Source organism: Scomber scombrus, chromosome 2 (genome assembly GCF_963691925.1).
Source record: "Scomber scombrus chromosome 2, fScoSco1.1, whole genome shotgun sequence".
Lineage (NCBI taxonomy): Eukaryota > Metazoa > Chordata > Actinopteri > Scombriformes > Scombridae > Scomber > Scomber scombrus.
Window position 1 is genome coordinate 6705699 of NC_084971.1, and position 26409 is coordinate 6732107.

General features: G+C 40.9%; 2 protein-coding genes across 6 annotated transcripts in view; one reads left to right on the top strand and one right to left on the bottom strand.

Moving 5' to 3' along the window:
• Window positions 1-1301: 1301 nt before the first annotated feature.
• Window positions 1302-10135, bottom strand: LOC133991270 (equilibrative nucleobase transporter 1-like). 5 transcript variants are annotated; one of them, XM_062429813.1, is made up of 15 exons: window positions 10066-10100; window positions 9060-9173; window positions 6755-6901; window positions 6221-6529; window positions 5798-5927; window positions 4948-4994; window positions 4770-4846; window positions 4579-4671; window positions 4333-4472; window positions 4072-4229; window positions 3551-3694; window positions 2580-2687; window positions 2114-2300; window positions 1835-1958; window positions 1302-1668 (listed from the first exon to the last, which is right to left on the bottom strand). In XM_062429813.1, the coding sequence occupies exons 4-15, from the start codon at window positions 6411-6413 to the stop codon at window positions 1534-1536; spliced, it is 1536 nt and encodes a 511-aa protein (XP_062285797.1). In that variant the 5' UTR covers window positions 6414-6529; window positions 6755-6901; window positions 9060-9173; window positions 10066-10100; the 3' UTR covers window positions 1302-1533. The 5 variants fall into 5 exon arrangements, with proteins under 5 accessions (XP_062285797.1, XP_062285802.1, XP_062285803.1 ...); XM_062429818.1 differs by lacking the exon at window positions 9060-9173 and having other exon boundaries at window positions 6221-6489; window positions 10066-10135; XM_062429819.1 differs by lacking the exon at window positions 9060-9173 and having other exon boundaries at window positions 3551-3691; window positions 10066-10135.
• Window positions 10136-11242: 1107 nt separating this feature from the next.
• ctnnd1 (catenin (cadherin-associated protein), delta 1) overlaps window positions 11243-26409 on the top strand; it is a gene marked incomplete in the record, with an annotated part of 26370 nt that continues 11203 nt past the window's right edge. Inside the window, 10 exon segments of the mRNA XM_062427071.1 lie at window positions 11243-11398; window positions 11978-12020; window positions 21877-21951; window positions 22217-22342; window positions 22541-22833; window positions 22956-23046; window positions 23211-23401; window positions 23575-23830; window positions 24523-24594; window positions 26353-26409. Of these exon segments, the coding sequence (XP_062283055.1) occupies window positions 22223-22342; window positions 22541-22833; window positions 22956-23046; window positions 23211-23401; window positions 23575-23830; window positions 24523-24594; window positions 26353-26409 (1080 nt within the window).

A 26409-nucleotide genomic window follows, 5' to 3' on the forward strand; every position in this document is an offset into this window, starting at 1 on the left:
CAGGAACAGCTACTAGAGACAAAAGCAGAAGCAAAGGTCATTACACACATTTTGTTTTGTTTTTTTGACAGTGATGTCATATATTCAACAGTTTGATGGTAACTGGTTCAAACTTGCAGTCTGTCAGTGTGAAGGTTCTCTGTGGAACGCAAAACACACAAGGACCATAATAGAACTGTATCTGAATAGTGTTGATAGGTATATTTATAATATGTGTCACTCACTCCATAATAAGTTATGTAGTTTAACATTACATACATGTATTACAATTTCAGTAAACTCTATCTCATGAATAAAATGAACTCTGCTATGCTCCATCACCTCATATTTATATTCAGATTTTCATTCATTTATTTTTTTGCTAATACCACAAACCTTTTCGGCCTTAAGCCTTCTGCAGCGCACTAATGAAAAGTTAAGGCCTCAACAGGTGGTGTCGAGTCATTTTCAGCTGTGAAAGCTGCTGACTAGCCTCGATCACGGGCCAAAACTACCACTGAAAAAGCAACGTTAACAATGCTTCAGCTCCAACAAGGTGGAACTAAGGAAGCCATATTGGTGAACTATCAGTTAAGTCAAGTGTAATCAGAAGAGGTCTGTGTGACAGATGAAAAGAACAGACACAGATCATGTAATCAATACGTGCAAATAATAAGTGCAAATAATGCAGAAAATGTAGCAGAACACAATATTGTGTAAAACACACAAGCTTGCTTTCTAGTCATCTATTACATTCACTTTTTGATTACAACACTTTTGGTCCAGAACAATGAAAGTGCACACTTTTACTACATAATTATGCACATGTAATCTAAGTGCCATTTAGAGGCACATTTGTATTAGAATGTTAACACTCGAGAATGATCACAACACCATTGACTGATTGATTGGTCTTTTACACCATAGATGGACTAACACCATGGATACCTGAGTTATGTTAGAGGTTTCTTTTGGCAGTTCTTGTAAACATGAATAAAACAATCCTATTAGGTCTGTATGATAAATTGATTATTTTGTGATTATGGTTGTGCATTAATGGAATATTTATATTTGTGTCTATGTTTTTCATACATTTTAGCATACTGACCTATTTTACTTTACTACTGATCTCCAGACAGATTTGTGTCTAAACAGTCCATTCACTTCCACAGAAATATTTAAGTAAGCAGACCTTTAGAATATTTGCCACAGATATGTGTCCTCAAGGTCAACAGAGAACCTTTGTTCTCAAATACAGATTCATGTACACTTTCTTTGTTGTATATAGTTATTAATATCATCTTTGAGTTTTGAGTCTTAAAACATCACAATGTATTCTTTATTTAATATGATTTCAAAAAATGTAAACTGCAAACAACCAATAGAGACAGTACATCCCATTCAAACTCATGTGATGAGATACAAAAAAAACTACATATATTCAAGTGTCAATCCATTGCTCTCAGATGATATTAAACATTAAAAATATATTAAATAAATTCAATTTTCAGTCATTTTTCCTTTTAAGTTTACAATTTGTTACATTGTGTAGATTTAGCCTCTCGCCAGCCCTTGTTCATTGACTTCTTCTGTGGTCCTTCTCTGTTTGGACAGCTTTCTGCAGTAGAGGCTTACATGGATTGGGTGAATAAAGGTGAGCAGAGACACCAATGTGACACCCACATTTACCTGAGAGGATGAGAAAAAAGGAGTATGGGAGAAAAAGATAAATGTGGGTTTTTATAACTCCAGGAAATCAAGAAAAAACATTGGAGATGCAGTTGTGTTTCTGCAACATGACGGCTCATTCTTCAGGTTTAAGCGAGGCTCATCACAGAGTATCACAGAAACTCACGTATAGAGGATCACCCTTCAGCTGGTGCTGGGTGAGGCGTAACAGAGGAAACTGGAGAAGCAGCACCAGAGCTGATAACGACATCGCTATCCCTGACATCTTCCCAAAGTGAGACATTGGGAAACTGCAAGAGACGTTAAGTGAGAGAGACAGCAGAGAAGAAAATAGCAAAGGAGAGGAGGAAAAGCTATAAGTTAATGAAAACAAAAGAAGCATGTTATTTAGATCTGGGATGGATATGCTGTCATGTATGGTGGATTTAAGGAGAGTTGAACATACGCAATGCTGATGAAGGCTTGGTGGCCTCCGTAAAAGAAGGCGCTGTTGACAACCTGCAGGATGAAGGTGAGGTACTGCAGAGGGAGGACAGGACAGGTGAAACACACACAGAAGAGGAAACACTGCAGGGAAGTCAGGAAGAGGGCGAGAGAGGATGAGCGCAGATCTGCCTCCCTCCTGGTTTCTCCTAAGAAATAGACAGTAAGTTAAAAACTGAAGTCACCATAAATCACACATGAACTACATGCAGAGCCAAAAATCTAAAGTTTGGACACCTCCTTATTAAAGTCCAAAACTGTATTTTTTAAAATTTAATAAAAATTTTTTTTTTTAGGAAACTCACTTAAAATCCTCTGAAACATATATTCCATGAAAGCACAGCATTCAAAAGTTTATTTTCTACTTCTGACCATTTAGTCAATATAGAGCTGTTTTAGTGCTGGATGGTTAAATTTCTGTTACTAACCAGAAGTCAGAGGCCTGCGCTTGTGTCTGTCCATGATGAGGCCATTCACAGGTGCAAATAGCACTCCGCCCAGCTGTGCGAAGGCAAATGCATTGGTGTAGTGACTCACTAAAGGATGGGTGGACAGAAAGGGAAACATTTAGCTTGGAGGGGGAAACACTGTGATAAATGGGCAAGAAGCACAGTTGAAAAAGTGAGGTGAAAGTGCCCAGTATCGTGAAAGTAAATGTTTTAGCTACTCAGTTTCTGTTTTATGGCCGTTTACTATGGAAACCAACTTGCATAGACTTGGTGTTGAGAGATTACATTGAGATTTTGCGCTCTGGCATCAGCTGTAAAAAGCATCACACAAGATATGTTTTTGGAAAATCAAGCATTGAAGCCGACAATTAGGAGTGAAAAGTTAAACATTTGCAGTCTTCCAGATATACATTTTTTCTCCAAGCACCAACAAGTGAATGCACCAACCACAGTTTTCAAAACAAAGCCTGACTTCAAAATGAAAGTAAGCATGGTGCAGAGTGGAGTAGTCAGCAGCATGTGAAGTAATATACAAATGTATGAAATAGGCTAAAATCTGCAAATCACCAGTTCTTTTCAGACTCAATGATCTTGGTGATGTCCTATGGTGATCAGCTAAGCATACAGACCAGTTCTTCGTCCCTCTAACAGATCTGCATTCAACGATTAAACTAAAAAAAAAGGTTAAGTGTGTGAATTTGCAAAAGCCAACCTGATCTGTGCTGATATACAACAGCAATATTGCAATTATACAATTGCTATACAGTAATAAAGTCACTTTAAGATACTTTTGGAAAGCAGCACTATCACTGATTGGTGCATTCAACACTAAAGCCACTGCAGCATCTTAACAAAGTCCACCACCTGACCTTCATATCCTGCTTCTGATTTTGACAAGCAGTGAGCAACACCCAGAAAATCCTCCAAGAAAATTTCATTTTATACCTCACCCATGGTTTGGTTGTTATCGGCTAGCCTGGTGAGCATGGGGTTGACGGTGGCTAAGAACATGAAGTGACTAAAAAGGGTGGTGACCACAAACACCAGGTGCCACAAGAAGAGCCAGGACAATACACAGCTCCGGAAACTAGCTGCTGGATGAGATTGAAAACAGGAAAACCAATTTTTCTACAGGAACATTTAACTTCACTTTTTTGTGTATCATTTTATATATTTTATTCTCCTTTTCTTGTGTACTTTCTTGGCTACTTGAGGTAGTGAGTACCTACATTTCCCAGAATTATTTTAAAATGTAATATGGATAAAATGTGCCTGGTTGTTGAAAATATAAGAAAGTCGGCAAAGATAGCCATGTACTTCACACACTATGGATGACACATCCACACAGTTGAGGCTGTTGAGTAAGGTGTAAATCTATGCTTCTTCTACTGACCCTTTGGGTTGGGAACCCCTGGCTAGCTGACAATCATTTGTTTTCTAACTCACATTCGAGAACAAATCATATCCATACCTTTCTCTTGCTTGGGCTGATGCACAATGTTTTTACACAAAGGCAAAGAAGAATAATTCCCTCTCTCATCCTTTTGTTTTTCTTCCATTTCTTCTTCTTTCTTGTAGCTCTCTTCCTCTCCTTCTCCTCTCCCTCTTCTCTGGCCGGGCCAGCAAACCCTGTCAGAGCAGAGCTGTTGTTTCAACAATCATGCACAAAATGGCCGGGGTCTTATTGGCATTATCAATAGTGGACAATTAGAATAGAGTAGTTTTTTCTGACCCATAAGTGTATGTTTCTGGCAGTGGGTAGGGGATATGTCCTGTGGGCATCAGGAAGAAGGTGCGTAGCAGGAGGAATACGCTACAAAAGGTGAGGAAGAGGAAAGACGAATGCAGAGACACTCCTCTTTCATGCAGCAACTGTTCACATAGAGAAAGACAAGAGCAGAGGAGGTATATCATTTATGCTGTGGATTGAATCACTCGAGGCTTTTTAAAATGTTACGGTGCAGCGAAAATGTCTTACCTTTATGAAAAAAAAGACAGCAGCAGATGAATCGTAGGCCCCATTGTAGATGGTGATGATGGTGGAGCGATAGGAGTCACACAGGTTCCCCACCTAAACTGACCAGTTCTCTCATGTCAAATTCATTTTATTTACCTCCTCATACACTGTCACACACACCATACGTTTTTTTAAGCTGGGTCACCACAAACCTGAGCATTGGTGATGTAGAGGACAGATCCAGCAATAATGAGACATGACAAAGCAGGGTACAGCAACACTGACGTCTCTGTGTGACAACCAGAGAGACCAAATGAGAGGTATATATAACAACATACTTCTGATATATCTAGTGTAAAAAAAAAAATCCCAATTTACAAAACAACATACCTGTGTTTGACAGGGTGATGAACAGTGTACCAGTGATGTACAGAGATCTGTGAGAAGTTAACCATGACATGATCATGAGATTGGAAACAGTCCAACTGTGTCATGACACATTTCAAGGTCTCTCTGTTCTTTCAAATTTAGCCACAAGAATAAAGGTTTAATTGAAAATTGTAGGAATAACAGACATCCAGCTACTGTATGTAAATGGACTTAATTGCTGAAATAAATGGTGCATGGAGAATATAATTTGACAAGTTGCCCATTCAAAGACTTTCAACATTGTGCACTGTTGCTGTCGTAGAAAGGCATGTACAATACATTGTGTGGGGCCATTATTTTGACAGCATGATGAGACCAATGCCAACACTCTCAGGTCCAGTGCACAAGAATAATGGGCGTATATCTAAACAAACTTACCACTTTCATTTATAAAGGGAAGCTATGTGCAAAAGGGTCGGGTGAATATAAATAGAAGGGTTGTAGTGATTAATCAGCAATCTGTGTCATAGTGGCACATGAGAAAAATGGCTCAAATAATTTAGAGAAGAGAGAGGACAGGCATAAAAAGTAATTTTTTATGCCTGTTATTATAGTCCTGGAAGTTAGTTAAAGAAGATTCCTTCATGCACGTGCAATGTAAGTCAACTACATATGCTTCCTGTGAATGTGTGAATGCTTCTTACAGTGTATGAAACAAGAGACTTTACCATAGCCAGAGAATAAATGATGCTTCTGCATCTCATTTGCAGCCGTAAAAATGAAAGGAAGTTTAATTGTCTAATTTCCCTCGACAGCTTGCAAAGTCATGAACCTTCTCGAACCAAACTTGGCAAACATTTGGTGTGCTCACATAGCTATTAGCCTTGTTGCTGTGGTTCCACAGCGGTCAAAGACATATCCGATGGGGAAGCGCAGTATGGTGTTGGTGATGGAGGCGACAGACATGACCTGAGAGAGGTGCTCATCCTGACCGCTGCAATCTGGAGGAAAGGAAGAAAGATCACACTTAACGAGTAGTGTTGACACTGACATATGCAAACAAAAGAAGCAGCAGTGCAGGTTTGTTTGTCCCACAGGCTTAACCGATATTAGCATGTGTTACACATAATAATGAATACAAACTGGGGTTAATGCAAAATTTGAAATGTGATTTTTTCATTACATCTTTAGTAACTCACGCTATGTCATAAACATTAATCAAAAAATATTAGTCTTAATTTGACGTCCAGGAAGCATTAAGAATTTTTGCATGCACCCTCCACATGCAATATACCTGTGTACACAGTAAAGTTTTCTTCTCTGGTGGCATTGTGGCAGTATCCAGAAAAATATCCATCGACTTTCAACACGAACACCAAAGAAGCCCAGCCAAACGCCATCCCTGTGACCAGCAAACTCTCTACCAGTCCTGACAGCAGAGTCAACCAGTGCTGCTTCGTTGCCCTCCTCTCTTGACATTTACACATGCTGCCACAGATTTCTGCTCCTGCCTGAGCAGCTCAGCCAGGTGAGTGAAATGTAAAGGTGAAGTATAGTTATGATCTATGGAGTTGTAAAATCATTTCAGCAACCAGGAGGTTACCTAGAAAAGTACAGACATTACTGACAAGAGAATGATATAATCAATACACACACTTAGAGGTTACACTCACTTGCACATGTATTTACTCTGTAAAGATTAATTACAGAATTGTGTTTTTTGTGTGTGCTGTGTATTGAAATTTAAATTAATTCATTGTTTTGACCGTTGTGTTGCAATGCATCAGATTTATACATGTTTCTCGTTTTACCTACAAGATTTACGTACCTGCTGTTAGCTGTAAAGAATGAAGGCTTGCTTGCTGTCTCTGTCCGTCAGGCTTAATCTACTCCGTCTTCCTACTGTCCCCAAGGGTGGGCGGGGCACTTTAAAAATAGTTGTTGTGAACCAGAAATAAAATACGCAATGGCTTGCCTGGGGAAGACACGAGAATGTGACACTGTCAGAGAGATAGCATGATACATTTTGCTGATAGTTGCTACAACAGGATTTTCAAACGATGAAACAATCCACTACAGGTAAGAGGAGACAACATCCACACTCCAACGAACAAAACCTACTACACTGTGGTCTTTGCTTCAATCTATCACTGTCTGCACAAAACAAGAACATACTGGACAGGGCTGTTAAACTGGGTGGAGAGATACCTGGAGATCTGTGAGAAGTTAACTACGACATGATCATGAGATTGGAAAGATACCTGGGGAACCAATGAGCAGTATCACTTACATATTAAACCATGAATGTGGCTCACCCACTATGGTCTGAACATGCACTTCTACCTTCAAGGCGAAAGTATGGCATGCCCAGGAATGCATCACATCATTTGTCCTAGACAGCATTTGTCTGCTTAACAAGTTTTGATCACATGACACATTACTAAATTTGCACTCGATTACCAAAATGATGCTTCTTTATTAATGATTTCACTCATTTTGTCATGTATGTCTGTTGGCGCTTTGATGTTTTTTGTGCTCTCTTTGTGCAAAGCAAATTCCCCTAAGGATAATACATGTTTCTTTCATTCATTCATTCTGCTTTACAGCTCTTCCAGTATTTATAATGGAGTTGTGATCACCGCAGTTGTCTGCAACCTCATAGATAACCATCGTCCTTTCTGCTACTTCATCACTCTCTCCAGTTGCTTTTGACACTATTTTGCTCATTTGCCTGGTAAGATGTGTATAAGCCTACAGAATCAACCTGTAACAAAACTAGCAGGGCATCAGTTCATACTCTTCACTTTTTTACAGTATAGCACCACTTACTGGCTGCTTGTGGGACTAAAAAATGATGAAATCCAGTCTTCTAAATTAAGATCATATCATTGTTTTTATCTGTTTTAGTCATATTTAGTCACTGCACATTTACATTGCTATTATTTGTTTGAGTGTGAATTAATGTGCACAGTGGTGATGAAAGAAATAGTCAGACCCTTTACTTCAGTAAAAATGCTAATTCCACAGTGTAAAAAATACTTCATAAGAATAAGATTCCTGCATTCAGATTTTAAAAGTACACTAGTAAACATCATGGTAACTAAATATGCCACTGTTTGAGAAATAATGTACTTATTCTTGTGCTTGGAGTTTCATTCTGAGTATTAACCTCATTGATGCATCAAGAGGACTGAACACAAGATGGCAACCTCTTCATTCAGTAAAAGTCTTACAGCTTCCTCAGAGGTTTTAGGACCATGGAGCATGAAAATCAGAGTTAATCTGAGGGGGTTGATCAATCGTGAGGTCACAGGTCAGTCAAATATTTAATAATAGCTCACATAGAAATACTGCACTCCTAAATCACCATCTGACATCTTGTGGACATTGATTTGCAAAACTCCCAAAAACTGAGGATTTGAATTGAAAGATTTTTGTTTTTTGTTTAATGTTTTTTCAGATTTGTTGTTCAGTTACTGTTTATTACTTAATAGGTATAAAGGTATAATTGTTAGATTTGTTGGACACAGTGCATGTATATGTTCATTGTTATATGTATTGTTTGGGATGTTTGCCTAAGGCTGTGTGGTGACTTCTCCTGCTTTAGGTTGAACATTGAGCATTGCATTGAAAGCGCAAGCTAAAAGATTAACTGTATTAGATGGCAATTTTAACTTTAAACTATCTTCAAGCAATACTATAGTTCACAAGTAATATGAGACAAACAGAAGTATGACCTGTGACTTGAATTGTAGCTAGCATTACAAAAACTTGCTTAACCTGGCAAGATGGTCTTAAAACATATAGGAAGGACCTGCTATATATGTAGACTGTTAGACTAAATTCATCAATTTTGTCATTCTAGACCATCAACCCTCTTGACCCCATCCCAACTAGGCTGCTTGAGGAAGTTTTACTCTTAGATAGCACTTCTTTACTAGATATGATCATTTTGTCTTTAGTAACAGTCTATGTGCCACAGTCATTTAATTACAACAATAATATCCCTCCTCTACATGGACAGACCACATCAAAAGACAGCTGCTGAAACATTAAACACTGGATTTTCATAGGACACTTAAAAAAAAGCGCAAAAATGAACAAAAGTCAAAAGCAAAAAAAGACACACATACCGTGTAAGCGGGTCCACCTGAGCAGCAGCAGCCTCACTAGTAGTTGTAAACTTAAACCTCTTCTTAAAAAGCCTAGTCTTGATTTACTATAGAAATAGTTCCGTTTCTAGCATCCTTGACAAAGCAGTCGGCAATCATTTCTGTGACTTTGTACATAATAATAGTTCATTTGAGAAATATCAGTCAGGATTTAGAGCACATCATAGCACAGAGGCAGCACTGGTGACAGTTACAAGTGGCCTCTCATTGGACAAAGGACTCCTCTGTACTTGTATTGTTAGATCCTAGTGCTGTATTTGACACCACTGACCATCATATAACAGAGACATATAATTGGCATTAAAGGAACCACACTAAGCTGGTTTAAGTCCTATTTGTCAAATTGATTCCAGTTTGTACATGTTAACATTGATTCTTCCACTATTCACATTATATATGCATCCTTTAGGCAGTAATATGTTTAGGAAACACTCAATTTACATTTCAATTGTTATGCAGATGATATACAATTATATTCATCACTTAAACCTTTCCTTTTTGATAAAGTTTATAGTTAGGGTCAGCCCAGGCTTGCCTTGAATATATGCTGCTGTAGGCCTAGACTGCCGGGGGACTTCCCATGATGCACTGAGCTCCTCTCTCCTCCTCCCCATCTCCATCTGTACACATTCATGTACCATTAATGTTACTGTCTTCCCTGTAGTTTTCTTGTCTTGCAGGTTTCTATGGATCATAGTCATGGAATACCTGGTTAAGGATTGTAGGCTTCCAGGGACCATGGCTACAAACCCCATGCTGCCATGGTCTTTCTTGACTCCCACTGATTGGGGAATGTAGGGTCTCTGCATATTAAAGAATAGGATCTAATTTGTGCAATTTGGAGCTGACTAACACTTGCAAAACTGTTAAATATCATGTTGTCACAGTAAAATGTACACAATTCCCTTCTGTTGTATAAGGTCATATATATGTATAATGGAAATATTCAAGTACAAAAAGTACCTACTTGTTATTTGTAAAGTTCAGTACTGAAGCAGTGACCTTCCGTTCACTGGTGTACTTTCTCAAAAATAAACATGAGTGTCACTAAAGTAGGCTATTGGCTATTATCCTGCTCTGTAATAGCACATCCATGACCACATGAGGGCAGGATCACAACACTACTAATAATTGGCATCTTCATCAGATATTTCTATATTTGAAACAAAAATAATGCGAAGTGGTCTGTTTGATAACTGGAATCTGGGAAAATAAGGTAATGCTGAACGATTTGTCTAAATTAATTATACTGTAAACAATTAAATAGGAAAACTTGGAACTTCTCCCCTGTACAGGTGAGGGAGGTAAATTATACACACTTAATAGATTTTTAAAATATGATGATTAACAATATAGACCTACATCTGAGATATGATCACTAACGTGCATACAAGCCTTGTTTGGGACTTTTGGTTATATAGGTTATAATATACTTTATACAAATACATATATATAAAACATATGCATGTATAAAAATAGCCTAGTATTTTCTTATTTACCTAATTTTCTTAGTTCTTTCATTTTCAGTGTATAAATCTAAAGGGATCTGTACAAAATAATGAATATAAAAGGTTTGGTGTAGCTTATGTGCGCCACATTTTCAGTCAGTATAAACTTGCGACTGCTTCACAATGACTTATTATTTATTTTTTTGTTGTTTATTTGCATGTGTATTTGAATTGTATACAATGAAAATTACAGAAATAAAGTCAACTAAACCAAAATCAAATGAAGCATTAATTAATTAATTGTTTTTTATTAAATAATGATTTAACACTACTTGTCTAAATGGTCTTAAGCCTATTTGTGATTGCCCTGGTTAATCTTACATGTAGCCTGCAACAATAGCTATCAGTGAGTACGTTAGTGGAAGTAACGTTTGCTGTATTTCAAATTCACTAATATTAGCTGTATACTAAAAGCAGTAATATTAGCTGTACAGTGATGCGCTCCTGTGTGGGTTTCTCCTCTTGTTCTCCTCGCCTCCTCCTCTTCCCCCCAGCGGAGAGGCTCGGCAGAGGCAAGTGAACAACAAGCCAAGCGAGAGAGGACGTTGCATAGGTGGGTGTTTTCTCCGTCTTCACTGTGAGTGCTCGTTCTGCGGCGTTTGTGCCGTTTTAAAGGCGTTTGTTCGACCACGCCGAGGTGTGTTTTTGTTGTCTCATCCCAACTCACTTCTCCCTCTTCTGCTTCTTCTTCCCCGAGCCTGCGGGGCGACAGTCGGCTAGGCTAGGCCTGAAATCCACCTCGCAAAAACACTTCTGGACTTTGAAAAACAAGCCCAACAGTCTCCAGACTCGGTAAAGGCGTGTCTTTTGCTGATTTTGTGTTCGGTATAGCTGACTGGGGGTTTGTTGTTAATGGGTGAAGAGGTGACTTTAATTTTTTTTATTAACTTGAATGATCTCAACACAGCGCTAGCAGGCTAGCTACTGTAGCGCAAGCTAATTTGGCTAGCAGTTAGCTTGATGAATAGCTTACCTAGAGTGAAACTTCACCAGAAGTGTAACAGGGCTTATGTGTGTAGTTCAAAACTGCGTGATATTGCTATATTTTGAACAATAAATTGTCCAGTGGCATTGCTAATATAACGTTAGCATTGTGTGGTGTGAATGGTGTGGTTTGTGGTGGCTGGGAGGTGTAACGCGTTATAAACATTTCACGTTGAGTCTTTGCTGTCTGTTGCCTTTTAATCATTGAAGCAGCAGCATTTTGCCAGTTTTCGCCGAGCTAGGGGGTATTCAGGACAGGTGAGAGTACGCGGAAGTGACCGGCCAGGCTGCCGCGTCACACACCGTGTGTTAGGAGTCAAAGTCCAGCATCGGTTAACTTATCAAATTGCATGTATTTTACCTGAAACGCCCACTTTGTGTGTGCAGTGAGGCTGCACGCTGCTGCCGCTCAGGTGGATCCGCTTACACGGTATGTGTTTCTTTTTTTAACTTTCGACTTTTGTTCATTTTTGCGTGTTTTTGAAGTCTTCTGTGAAAATTCAGCGTTTAATGTTTCAGCAGCTGTCTTTTGATGTGGTATGTCCATGTAAAGGAGGGGTATTAGTGGCGGTGGTGGTGGAGCAACAGCCAGGGACAAAAGCAAGAACCTGTTGTGTGGGTCTGGATGTATGGGGTGTGGTAAGGTGGCAGTAGTGCTTGTTGCTTCATTATTCAGCCTCTTGTGTGTAGAGGCTTTGCAACACAGACACCTTCTCAATTTACAGTCCTTCAGTGTGAGTGGATGCTGGATTATCCAGAGACCTGGCTGAATCTACTTTAAACGTGTTGCTCTCAGCTTGTGGTTGTTGTCCTCTGCAGTGTTATTCTGTGATGGGAAAAATGATTGCTCAATGAGTGTAAACAGATTCACCTGAGATCGTGTTTGACAGCTTCTCTGAAGTAACAGAATCTTTGATTTAAAGCTGGTGCAGCCAGCTGATCAGTGATTTTCAGTGAAGCATGGACATGCCTGGCATATTCCTCAAAATGCCCTGCGGGCCTGTCTGCATTGACCTGCCGGAACAGAGATGGAGGAGATTATGAGCAAGTTTGGACAAGTTGTTTGCTAAGAAATGTCCCCTCTGTGAAAGGAGGGGCAGGAAAAAAAAATCATAAGTTGGATATTTCCTCTGCTGCCTAGAATTTGCTCCTAGCCATGTTGTCTGTGGGGGCTGAAGTCTTGCTGCTCAGCCAGTTGTTTTAGCCAGGGCTATCATTTGTGAGCCTCTGTAATGACGGGCTTTCAGCGCACACCACGGGTGTGTCCCTCTGACACACAGAAGCTGGGGTTTTCTTATATTTGCTCCTCCTCCCTGTCTGTCCTGTCGATCTCTCTGTCTATCTCTCTTCTCCTATCTGCCTCCAACGGCTACACCTGCAGTCTGTGTTTTTATTTGAACTGCGATCACGTCACTCTGCTGTCCTTACAGGGACGTGTGAGTTGTGTAATAATATCCACAGAGTGAAATCAAAAGGCCCAGATTTTTTTTTAAAGCTGTGAATTGCCGGTGGTTTACTTGGAAAGGTTGAGAGTCCATTTACAGCTTTATGGCTCTCACTGCAGAAATGTAACCTACTTCCTTGTTAAGTGGTGGCTGCACGTCCCTAGTGGTAATTCTTCCCGCCTGCTGAAGATAGTTTTTTTTTTAGTTTGTTTGACTGTTTTTCATAATAGTGACTGACCAGAAAACTTTCTCTTCCCTTCAAGTTTTTACATGTGTTTTGAAATAGTTTATGAAATATTAGAGCTTTGCTGTGTTTTGTGAATGGGACAAGAATAAAATTCTTGGCTATTTCTAGATTTGGGCCATAATACAGTTCTAATTTACAGGATCTTAGAGCTGGGGGAAAGTTCATGACTCATGAGTGAACTCGTATTAATATATGATAGAAACATAACATGTTATTCTTTTACAAAATCCTGTAGTCCAAATGATTGAGAGGTTAGTTCAAGTTCGACATGTTTTGCCTGATGTAGTGGAACCAATTCATGTTATTAATTTGATTTAATCTAATCTGATTACTCATCAGTTTGATGGCTTTATATGCTTTTTCATGGATTTTGGTTACATCTGCCATATTGTGATACTGATATTTAAAGTACTCATATTTAAATAATTGTATTGATTGCAGCTCTTGCATTATTTTTTGACTCACCTCAATATTGATAATGTATTTGTGATGGTGCCTAACTAGAAGCAGAATGGGGTTCCCTCGGTGGTAATCCATATGCTGATCTTCTTGTGATCAATGTATTAAGTACTTGACGAGGTCTAATTAATAGCCACGCTCATTAACGTTATGGCTGCTTTTTCCCCTGATTTTGATAATGTCAGCAGATGTGGTCTTTGTTTTAGACTTTAAAAAATAAACAACGGTGGAGAATGTTGTACCTGAAGTCAAATAAGTGACTTATGACTATGATGGCTGAGGAGGTAGCCATCATACTCTTGATAATTTCATTCAGCTTGATCAGGACAGATAGATGCAACATAGATTTAACATTTGGTTGATAAATAGAGAATTAATCCATTAAAAATAAGTCATGTTTTTCTGTTCATTTTATGATTGTAAATAGAGCATTAATGACAGTGCGTGACCACAACAAGGAGTTTCACTTGTGGTTCTGGTAGTCGATCAGGTGGAGGTATTTCATGTTCGATCATCATCTAACTGTAATGCAGCCTTTCAGACTGTAGTTGAGCTTACAGGTCAGTTTTTTTCCCTCTGAATTACAGTTGGCTGCAAGTTTCCTTTCTCACTAAGAATAGTAAGTTGGTGTCCTGTAGATTAGACAGCTGGCCTTGCAGAGGTCCCTGAAAGGTCTGTGTGGAGTGTGTGTGTGCATGTGTGCACTCTTTGCTGCTACCACATTGTAGGCCACATGGGAGAGAAAGAAAGAGAAGGGGGGGGGCATGGTTTCAAGTCAGGATGGCAAAGGCGGTAGTGGTTGGATAGTTGCCAAGGCTAACACACAAAACACACACACACACAGAGGCCAAATCTCTGTGTGACCATTCAAATGAGGCTGAGTCAGCGAAGCACTTGGCCAAGCCACAACAGCATTTTACCATAGTTTCACCTCAGCTGTGTGTGTGTGTGTGTGTGTGTGTGTGTGTGTGTGTGTGTGTGTGTGTGTGTGTGTGTGTGTGTGTGTGTGTGTGTGTGTGTGTGTGTGTGTGTGTGTGTGTGTGTGTGTGTGTGTGTGTGTGTGTGTGTGTGTGTACGTGCGCAGACTGAAACAGAATGCATGTCGGCCTGCCACAACCACCAGTGACCAAGCTGCTGAAATAGCAATGATAGCATATGATAATGAGGGAATACACTGCAGGCTCTGGCTGACAGACGAACAAACAAGCTGCGAGTGTGTAATTGACAAAGTTTCCAGCAAGTTGCGGACTTCAACAGTGTGTGGACATTAGTATTGTGTGTGTGTGTGTGTGTGGGCTCAGGACGGTAAGTGGCTTAGCAGTTTAAAGCCAGAGCCTAGCCCATTAGCAGATACGACTTTTCGTCAGTGCTAAATGTCCTTACAATAGATTAATGACTAATGCCCAGGCTTTAAGTGGCTAAAGCCATTTAAAACGCCCTCCCAGGCAACTGCTCTCAGCCACAAGAATGCTAGTGGTGGGACTCGCATAGCTGTAGAGGTTGTGTGGGTCTGTCTGTCATGCACAAGAGACTGTCTTCCTCTGTACTCCGAAGTAAAAGTTTGGACAGAGCCACAAAGAACAGAGCGTCTATAAATGTAAAGCAATGTTTAAGTGTGGTCCCTGATGTAGAAGTTGAAAGCTGCTAAATGCAACTTTCACGACTCAACACTGTAGCTGGCAGCCACATTTAGCCCAAAGTTTTCTGTTAGTGTTTGTGATCGCAGAAAAGATCTGTCACTGTTTACCTTGTCAAGGTTTTTAATACACTCTCAGCTTTACTCAACGATTACACACTGTATATATATCCACTTGAAATGATATCAAACCATCTTTCAGTCCATGAGCATTACCCACTGAAGAAGCACTTCGTGGGTTTGAGGGCGGCCGCCCTGATTGGGTCAGAGAGAGTGACGGCGCCCGCTCTTCCTTTTTTTTGATTGAAGTGTTTGGTCAGAGGAAGGAAAAAAGCAGCGGTGTGGGAGATTGAGAGCAGCACAATGAAAGAGTGAAGGGCTCCCTTATTAGGACAGCTTCCAACAGCTGAGACAGGATATGACATGCTAAATCTCACTGTGGAATGTATGACAATTGAGCGTGTGTGTGTGTTTTTCCACACAGATGGGAAGAAACAAGGTGACAACATGAACTTCACCAAAAACTCAGTTCAATCGCTCAAGGATAACACAGACATCAGCCATGTACTCACCACCTTTTTATTTAGTTTCCTCTGCCCCCCTGTACACACTCCCTCGAACAGATGTATGCACACACTCCAACTTTATACAGGAACCTTTGTTCACTCAGGCAGTCCCGTGCGCTTGCAGGATGAGGAGCAGATTTGATCTACGTGAGTCAGCGGGCTTTGAAGTAGAAAATGTTTTTTTTTGCCCCGGTTTTGGAGAAGAGCCACGCTCATGTCGTCCCATTAATACAGACACCGGCACAGTAATCTCCTCCAGATTCCTCATCCCTCCCTCACCAGCATCCCCCGCTGTGGAAGTCAGAGGGGGAAAAAAAGTCTTTGTCCTCCTCTTAATTCGGGCTGCAGTGACATTCACTTATTATCATAACTCTGTAATTTAGGCTTAGGTCATCTGTGGCTTGTGTTTTTTTTCTTTTTTTCTTTTCATTTTCTTCCGAAACGGGCAAGTTCACTGATTAAAAACAAACGTCTTTTATTTGCTGTGATGTCTCTAAATTCTTTGCCACTGCACGGGAGCAGTCTCTTATTCTGAAAGGAGACATTGCAGCACAGACTTTAACTGAATGTAAATCTAATCATACGTATTCTGTGTAACCCACCATCACTTTTTAACACAAAGAGAAGTGAAACCTGATCATGTATAGGGCTGGGTGACATGGGCAGAATCAAATATCACAATATTTTTGACCAAATACCTCAATATCAATATTCTGACAGTATTGCAGGGAAGACTATTGGTGCTTTCACAAAATATTTACGCAATTAGATTTTTGATAAATAATCATCAGTAATGTAGGTATGAGTAAAGTCAATAAAAGCAGATTATAGAACAGTCTGTTAAGCTCAGCCCAACGTCACGCTGCGTCGGCCAATCTCAGCTGGCCATGAGACTGATCAGAGGTGTACAACCCTGCCACGAGGGAGTACAAAGATGTTACTAGTAGGAGGAGAGGATAATTCTCTCTTTTTGATCTCATTAAAGGTAAATTCAGACTTTGATGTCAATTTTTTACGACTCGAAACAAAAAGAACGAGAAAGCAGCTGTGGTCCAATGAGCTAGAGAGTGAATGTTATAGCGAGCTGTGTTATCAAGAGAGCTGACGAGTAAGATCAATGATAAATAAAGTTATCATCTAATTGTGTCACAGCAGTTTCACTCTAGAGCACAAATAAACACACACACACACCTCCGCTCAAACCTGTATGACTCACCGCCTGATTTGACCTTAATATGACCCAAGAGCGGCAGGCTCCACATAGGGTCTCTTATGTCATTTATGACACAGGAAAATAAATTGATGTACTCTGGATCCTTAATTAAAAGCCTTATCCAATATATTAAAAAAAAGATCAATGACTTTTTGTTGTTTTTTAACTAGTTAATTACTATGAGTTGTATAGATAACAGAGCTCAGGCTACAATGAAAGAAACTCATGTCATGGCGCTGTCCGTCGTCATGGTTGGCATGCAAATGAAACGCAGACTATATTATGACTTGCAGAGTGTAATAATGACAATCATTTCTTCTTCTATTCTGTGGAGAGCACACTCTAAATTCACAACACCTCCCCAGCTTTTTAAAATTTGCTGTAACGACAGAGCGTCACCGTCTCCCGCTCACTCTTCTCTTACGACGCGGTCGCTCTCACACTCGTACTCCTCTCCCTCCTCCCTTCTCACTTTCTCCCCATCCTCGGAATGAAGACGTGCTAACGAGCTCCACACGCTGCAGCTCTAATTGACTTCTCATCATGCATCTCACTTTTCTTTCTATTTTTAAACCCCGCGCCGCTGAAGGTGAAGAAAAACACACTGAAAAAAGTGACTCTTCCATCCCCGTGCAGCTGGTGCTTGTCCCACCTTGAGTTTGAATACAATAATCATTTTTGTAGATGGATTCCCAAGCAGTGAGCTCTCTCTTTATGCCTGCTGGTTTTTCTTGCCATTTCTTGAACTTGTTCTGTCTGTACTCACATTTTCTCTGTACTCGCATCTTCATCTGTCTTGTTCCTTCATTTTATCTTCTCTTGCTTTACATCCTTGAGTCAACTCCTGCTGCTTTATAAAATATCAACTAAGGACTTCTGTATGGTGCCAGGACCCACCTGCCCCTTTATATCTGTATACTCAAGTGATTCGGTCTCGCTGTATGTCTGTTCTTTTGGTGTTGGTTGAATCTTTTCTTGCTCTCTGGTGTTGACCCTGTCCTGTCCTGTCCTGTCCTGTCCTGTCCTGTCCTGTGCTCTGCTCTCAGCGTGTGAATGGAGCAGTGCGCGAGTACAGCCTCCCTGCTGGCCTCGGTGCGGGAGCAGGAGAGGCAGTTTGAGATGCTGAGCCGAGCTCTGGAGGAGGAGCGGAGGTCGTGCGCCGGCACCCTGCCCCGCCCCCTCCCCAACATGCAGGTAACGCTGTACAAACCCCCGCCCCGCTTTTTCCCCCAACCACCCTCACGCACATTTTTCCATCGAAAACTCCCTCTCGGACTCACCCCCCTTCCATCCCAGCAAGATTCTCCAATGTCATCTTCATGGTCACCCCCTCCCCTCCATCTCCATCTGTGTGGACTAGCTGGATGGCAGCAGAACTTACATCAAACCTGGGGACAAAATACCTCCTTGTGGGTTTTATTCAAGCTGGAGTCTTAAATTGTGCTTGTTTCGCTCTAATTTTTCAAGTTAAAAAGTAAGGTCTGTAGGGATGGGTATTGAGGGGAATTTATTGATGCTGTTACTCTTATTGATACTTCGTCCTTATTGGTCTGGTTCTTTACCGATAGGGCTGGGTATTGGTGTTGACTGCAGACAAAGTAGGCCGAAAATATAGGTTTCCTACTGAAACGCTTGTTGAACAGTTATTTTTATAAATTACTCTTAATGGCTTTTTACCTGCAAAGGTTGAAAATGTATAAAATTACAGATAAAACAGACATTTTAGAACTGGTTCCATTTCACAACCAGGTTTCTCACTCTGTGTTTGAGTGAGAGAGAGAGGGAGAGGCAAAAGAGCTGGCCCCCGCAGAAACGAAGTTGGTGAGATTTAAAAGAGCAAGATAACATTTATGTAGCTTAAATAAATGAGTAATCTATTTTGTTAATTTCTCCAATACCAAGAGCAGAACCGGTAACAACAGAGCTCTAACTACTACATTCTTTAATAATTCAACCTGAGGGTTCGTTTAACACCAGGTTTTGCGACCCATCCCTAGAGCCCTGTAGGCAGTTGACAAGAGTTCAGTGCTGACTCAAATAAGCTAACTGATGCATCTTCCAGTGAAACCTTCTTCAGGATGTATTTTACACCCCCTGTTGTACCTCATAGCTTTTGATCACACATTATTCTCATCCTCCATCTTATCCTCGGTAACCGTTCATGTCTCTTCTCATCATCGTATCACTACTCCAATCAAGCTGAATCCAGTTAACCCATCATGTTTGTCTTGACTTGTCCATGGGCATTTGCATGTAAAACAATGCCTTGCTTAATATTTTAAATACAATGATGGGCTTTTCAGTGACCGTCATTGTGAGTTTACCTTTATAGATACAGTATGTCAACCATGTGCTTTATTCAGAATTTGAAGGAATTTACTCTGTGGTGATTCAGTGTGGATCAATATTGCGATATACGTGCGTTTTGGTAGGTGTGTGTGTGTGTGAAAATCAAGGTATGTTGGTCTAATATGTGTTGGCCGAATGGAACAGCAGTACCTAACCTCACTTTAAACACAACACTTTTAAAAAGTGGTAGGAAACAACGTTGACCTACAGCCGAGCCCCCTTAAAATCTGGGATTTATGAATGGAGTCTGGCTGGACTCGCCTTTAGATTGTATGATGAGGGGAATACTACTTTACCTCGCAGGTTAAATGGCAGCCTGCTCGACCACGCTGTGACCCGGGAGAGTTAAACATATATAACCCAGACTAAATATTAATATATATTATACAATTTTTTTTACTACCGAGTATCAGCACTGCTCTCCGGTCAGCTCTCCGGTCAGCTCACCGGAAGCCTGGCTCTGTAATAAGAGCTGGCCGCCATTGGTCACTCTGTAGTGCGGCACTGCAATATTGCGGTTATTGCCGCAGTCTCTGTTTTTCTAGTGGGTCAAAGTCTGTTACCCTTAACCAGAAGGCTCCAGTCATACCTATTTCATCAGCTGTGAATTTTCTAGTGAAACTCTTGAAACACTTTTTTTTTTTACGAGTACGCTTCATAGCTAAAGTGTGTTCCAGTATTTGCTTACACACCCTCCTTATCACCCATGAGTCAATTACCTGGTTCAGAGACTGACGAGTGACTTAATGCTCCGGGTTTACCTCACAGACACACACTCTCAGGCTCCCTCACTCTTTTCTCGTTTCCTTATTGAGAGGCTCTGTCATTAGTGCGGATGAACAAACCACCACACACATTTTATTTACGCACACACACACACACACACACACACACACACACACACACACACACACACTCGCTCTTCTTGGCCCTGAGGCGAACTTTGAAAGGAGTCATATCCAACCGAGCGATCCCAGTTTCCTGCTCCTGTTTGTCGCTCCTGCACGTAAGCAGACATTCACCGGGACATGTCGCAGGCCTGCATTATTGTCGCGGCTGATACAGAGCAGAAAGACAGGTAGAGTGTGAGTGAGAGAGAGAGAAATAGTAAGAGTGGGGTAAAAATGTTGCCTGTGCTAGTTCTTATCTCTGTTGTGTGTGTTTACATAGCCCAGAGGCTTTAGCATGCCTCTGCCATTCTCCCAGGCAGTGCAACACGACCTCAGTCTTTACTGACAGGTTCCCACACGCTCACCTGCCCGGCGCTTTTTTACTCTTCTCTTTGGCTGACTCTTATTTTGAGCTTTCATTTTGCGCCTCGCTTATTTGATCTGGAGTTGCACTTCAACAAGTTGTCATTGCTCCTTCCGCAATGATTATTTCCAGCTTCCAGCAGGTTATTTATTTATTTATTTAATGTGAAATTGTAACTTTTTTGTCAGTCTGAGACAGCTGCATATCTTTTCTGAATCACTGCTGAGCAATTCCACTCCTGTCTGCCTCCCCCTTTTTTTAACCACAGTAGCTGTTGAGATAAAAGCGAACAGTTGAGCCCCCCCTGTGGCTGGAATGGGAAGTACACCACACCCATCACTAACCGCTGGGGCAGGCAATGCTGGTGGTGTTGACATATGAGAAATAAGTTTTTGTCTCTGCTTGTATATTTCTGTGGATCACATGTCATTGCTCACTAATTGTCATCATCTTTACATTTCATCATCAAAGTTCATTAATTCATTTATTGGACCTGCGCTCTACTCAGCTATACCATCATGTTTATTTTAAGGAGTGAAGTGTGTATAAATGAAAGCCTGTGTGTGTTTGCTTGGATACCTTAAGAGTTCATGTTGTGTTATTCCAGTTCATGTAGACTGTTATTGGCTGAAAGATGGTCCGAACTAATAACCAAAGCATTCAACCGGCACCAGCTTTCACTTCCTTTTTTACAAACACCACCTTTGTTTTCTTTGCAGTTGGGCAAAAAAAAGAATCATTGGCTTGTTACACATAAAATAAACAAGGACCTTTTTTTTTTTAGCTTCAAGCAGGACTGCAACTTAAAGTGCCTGAGCTTCACAATATAAAGCTGGGTGACATTAAAATTCACATGGAAGTCAACGGTTGATGCTTTTTATTTTATTTTTATTTTTATTTGTTAATGCATTTGATCCATAACTTTTTGCACATTTGATATGCCCTATGCATTAGTAGCTCCTTACTCTGGAGGGCTGGGAAAGTTCAACTGCTCAGTCAGTTTGGCTTCTGTGTATGCATGTTTATGTGTGTGTGTGTGTTTGTGTGTGTGTTCGTTTTACACCAAGCAGTGTAGGTTTGTGTTGCATCCTCTCAATGAATTTCCTCCTCCCTGCAGAACGGCCGCATTCCTTGTGATGCAGACATAGAGAGGCTGACACTGAAAGAGGGTTACATCAACGGGACACATCACGTAAGCTTCTTTATGAGTCGTCTCTATTTCAGCTTTTCAATTTTTAACAGGGTTAAGCCCTGATATAGGTCTCTCTACTGGGAGACCTATATTTGTGATTGACACTGAAATGTGTGTGTGTGTGTGTGTGTGTGTGTGTGTGTGTGTGTGTGTGTGTGTGTGTGTGTGTGTGTGTGTGTGTGTGTGTGTGTGTGTGTGTGTGTGTGTGTGTGTGTGTGTGTGTGTGTGTGTGTGTGTGTGTGTGTGTGTGTGTGTGTGTGTGCAGTTCAGGATGGAGCCTGGTCAGATGATGCAGGAGACGTACACGGTGGAGGAAGATCCCCAGGAGTCTCTACCTGTTGTCTCCGTGGAGACCAGCGACGATGGGACCACGCGGCGCACAGAAACCACGGTAACATGAGAACCAAAGAGAAATATGTGCTTTTTTAAAATAAGTGTTACTGGAAGCACCAGAATGAGATGATGGCTACAAAAGAAGTTTTTCTTTATTTTGGAGCTGTTCAGAGTTTCCTGTTGGAGCATATCTGTGGAGAGTCTTAAAAATATTCATTATTTATATCTTGTGTCCTCACTTCTTTTGCTCTTCAAGGTAAAGAAAGTAGTAAAGACCACTACCACTCGCACAGTCATCCCCTCCGTATCAGACACACTTTCCCTGGATGGTGGGGGTTCAGTGACGGGTATGGGGGGCTACACCTCACCCATGGACCGGGCTTACAGGCATGGACCTGGAGGAGGTGTCCCCATGGACTATCCCACTCACACCGTGCCCCGCAACTATCACTATGGACCTCCAGCAGGCTATGAGGAGTACCGTCCCGGACCCCCATCTGAGGCCTACACAAGCCTTAGCCGAGGTGCTCGCATGGATGATCGCTACAGGTAAACACAACTGTGTTTGTGTGTGTTTTGAATGAAGTCATGTTTGTTTTTATAGCAAACGTAGGAGTCAACATCAATTAATCTTTAGGACAACCCCCTAACAATTCCTTCTTTATTTCCAGACCAGTCCATCCAGATGGCTACAGAACTCTGGATCCAAGCTACAGAGCCCCCAGCAGGAACCAGCTGGACCCCTATGCTGCTCAGCCACAGGTATGTTCAACTATGCAACTATCATTGCATCACTTGCTGTTGTGCTGTTCTTGTGCCAGAATTACACTCTGGAGTTTCACTTCCAGGCTAATCTTAAAAATTATAGCACAGCATTTGACTTGTCGCTTCTATCATTGTGGAAGCTAATCTCTGTCCCTGTGTAGGTTGGGCGTATGGGAAGTGCTCTGGAGCTATCTGCCATCCCGAGGTTTGTCGCAGAGCCATACGGTCTGGAGGATGATCAGCGGAGCATTGGCTATGATGAGCCTGACTATGGCTTGGGACACGCGATGCACTACAGCACCGTGCCCCGCAACCACCACGGCTTCCCCCACGGGCCCCCACGTAGGACTGGGTATGTTTTTGTACTATATCATCTGTGCCTTAGGGATGAGTAACATGTTAGACGTTAGGCACTGTATGTAGTAATTACCATGAAAACTGTGGTCTCTCTCTTCTCTCTTTGTAAAGAAGTAGTATGTATCATCAAAAAGCACATACATTTAAACAGTTGTTCTTCCTACTCAGGAGTTACGAGGGCACTTTGGATGGTGACATGAGCGGTGCAGGGGACATGTATTACTGGGGATCAGGAGCACCGCTGGCTCAGGGTGAAAGAGGAAGCATGGCTTCATTGGACAGCACTCTAAGGAAAGGTCCAGGCCCTGGCGGCTGGCGTCAACCCGAGCTGCCAGAGGTCATCGCCATGCTCAACTACAGGCTGGATCCAGTCAGGAGCAACGCAGCAGCATACCTGCAGCATCTCACCTATAAGAACGACAAAGTAAGAGATGCACATGTGCAGTCAATTTATGGCATAAAGCTCTTATCCTGTGTGACTGAGAGTAGAATATACTTTATCTTAAAGCAGTTGAGCAGTGTGAAAGGTTGAAACGACATTCCTCATGACTAGAAGTTGGATAAGTGGAAAACTTGATTTCAGAGATTAGACAATAAGAAGATTTTTCTGTTTCACATGGTTGGATATTGAGATCTGGTTTTGAATTGGAAATGGCTCCAAATATAGACTTGTGCTTTTTGATTTAGGTTATTTGATTAGTGAAAACTACTTTTCAGTGGCTAATCTTGGACTCGCAGCCCAGTCAACATAGCTGGTTATGCATTTGTCTGTTCATGTTTACAATGTCATGTAATGTGTACAATGGCATGGACTGGAACAGGAACTTAGAAGTGTAGATAAGTATAGAGGTAATAACTTAACATGCCTACACAGTTTTTATTAGTTACAGGATGTTTCTTCTTCTCTGAGGGTCTTCTGATTTACTATCCTATGTCATGTGTTTTATATTTCATCTTGATGTTTTGATTGAATTTAGTTTGTACACGACTGCATCTTTTACTTTTTGAATTGATTCATTACTGTTGACATACTTTTGCTTTGCTGTTCAAATACACCAAACAGGACTTAACTTCACCTCCATCTACGTCACTTATTTCCATCCTCTTGCTTTCCAGGTGAAGTCTGAGGTTCGTCGTCTCAAAGGCATTCCAGCTCTGGTCTCTATGCTCGACATCCCAAACAGAGAGGTCAGTTTGCTGCTGTTCTCCGTGGCCTGCCGTCTGTCCTTTTTGTAGAAATTTGTTATAGTTGGACAAGATAGGATAAAAAGTGAGGCTTAAGGGATTTAGTGTATCTCTCATGTAATACGAAGATATTTAATTGGCATGAATCAAGCTGTAAAAAATAAGGATAAGGTAAACTTACGGCCCAGCACTAATACTGGATGAAAGGGAAACAGCAGTAAGCATCACAAGCAGTATCTGACTGTTCTTGGTCAAATCCCCGTAGGTCAACATTTGAACTAAATATAGTTTGGTCCAAAATGTTCTGTGGTTTTTGCTATGATTCCCTTTCATTTAGCACAGGCTGTGGCAAACTTCTGCTGATGTTTGTACGGGCATTACCAGACAAGCCACATCATGCATTCCACTCTCAAGGCAAAGCGGCATCTTAATTTCACATTTCATGCTCTACGGTCAGCGACAAGTTTAAAGTCTGGTGTGTGTGTGTGTCGGATGACTTGCTGGCTGGAGAAATGGGTCAGGCAGCGACTGCATCCTTCCAGACGTTTAAAAAAGTTTTTCCAAAGACTCCACAAACTCTGACTTTTGTGTGTATGTGCCTTTATGGTATATTATGTGAAAAAGCTTTTGGCTCCCATGTTAACAGGTTAGAGCAGCCACACAGCTCCGCTTGAGATGCGCAGCTGAAGCGGCGTGACATCTAGAGATTCGGCGTCTCTTATTTTTACCGTGGTGACGCGTGAGGTTCTCAGCAAAAATAGACAGTGTAAATGATCTGTTAATAGTCATGTTAACATCATACCACCAACATTACACCTTTAACTATAGTTTCAGTGTCTATATTTGTAGAATAGGTCACAGACATGGGGGGAAAAAAATAAGGATGGAGGTCTGTTGGGGGGTGTTAGGCTCATTTGGGGAACTTAGTGTCATTTGGAGGGATTTTCTTCACTCAGACTGGTGACAGCTGGGGCTTAACTGGTGCAATAATCAATATAATCAATTAAAAAAAGCCAACATATGCGAGGAGTGTATATGACTGACACAAAAGTGGCCCCAGCCAGATGCCACCAAGTCTATCAGAAAGAAAGCTGCTTTCACTGCTCATATTATGATTTATTATTCACAGTTGAGCACAGACTTCTTAACCGTTTTCTGTCTAAACTAAATATAAACTTATTATGAAATAACTTATTATGAAATGATATGTAACTTTCTATTATTGATGGTCATGATCAGAGTCAAACTCTATGCACAGGCTTGTGAGCCGCGGAAAGTTCAAACGGAGACACAAAATAGGAAACAGTCTGCTGTCATAACACATGCAAATCAAGTTTAAAATGACACAGGATGAATGTCTGTAAAATGATCTACACAACCAACCGTGACAAAGAACATTTGTTTTAAGATAAGCAAGTTTGTTTTTTAGTGAACTTGTGCTGGAAATAACCTTAATAATAATAACTTTATAGTGAAAATATGAAGGAATGTGACAACTAATTTACCGTTCATTATTGGCAATTACTTGCATGAGTTCCACTGTAAGCCGTATAATTTGCGTAGCACAATCTAACAGTTCCACAGACATGACAGTTTTCTACTACTATGCTAAATCCATGCATGTGAAACTTAAGTGTTTGTCATGACTAATAGCACATTAAGCTGTTATTACGTTATAGTGTTTTTAGTTTTCTGAAAATGTAGAAGGATGTACATTGTCCCTGTGGAGAAATAAATAAATAAATTACATCTCTGTTATAGGTCCACTTTGCAGCCTGCGGAGCACTAAAGAACATCTCATATGGCAAAGATCCAGAC

Excerpts from the sequence above, each read along its gene's own strand:
- LOC133991270 (XM_062429818.1), bottom strand. The coding sequence starts at position 6,413 with ATGTGTAAATGTCAAGAGAGGAGGGCAACGAAGCAGCACTGGTTGACT. Across the intron at positions 4,230-4,332 it reads CCAGAAACATACACTTATGG|GGTTTGCTGGCCCGGCCAGA; the intron begins GTCAGAAAAAAC and ends CTGCTCTGACAG. Across the intron at positions 3,695-4,071 it reads TCAGCCCAAGCAAGAGAAAG|CAGCTAGTTTCCGGAGCTGT; the intron begins GTATGGATATGA and ends AATCTCATCCAG.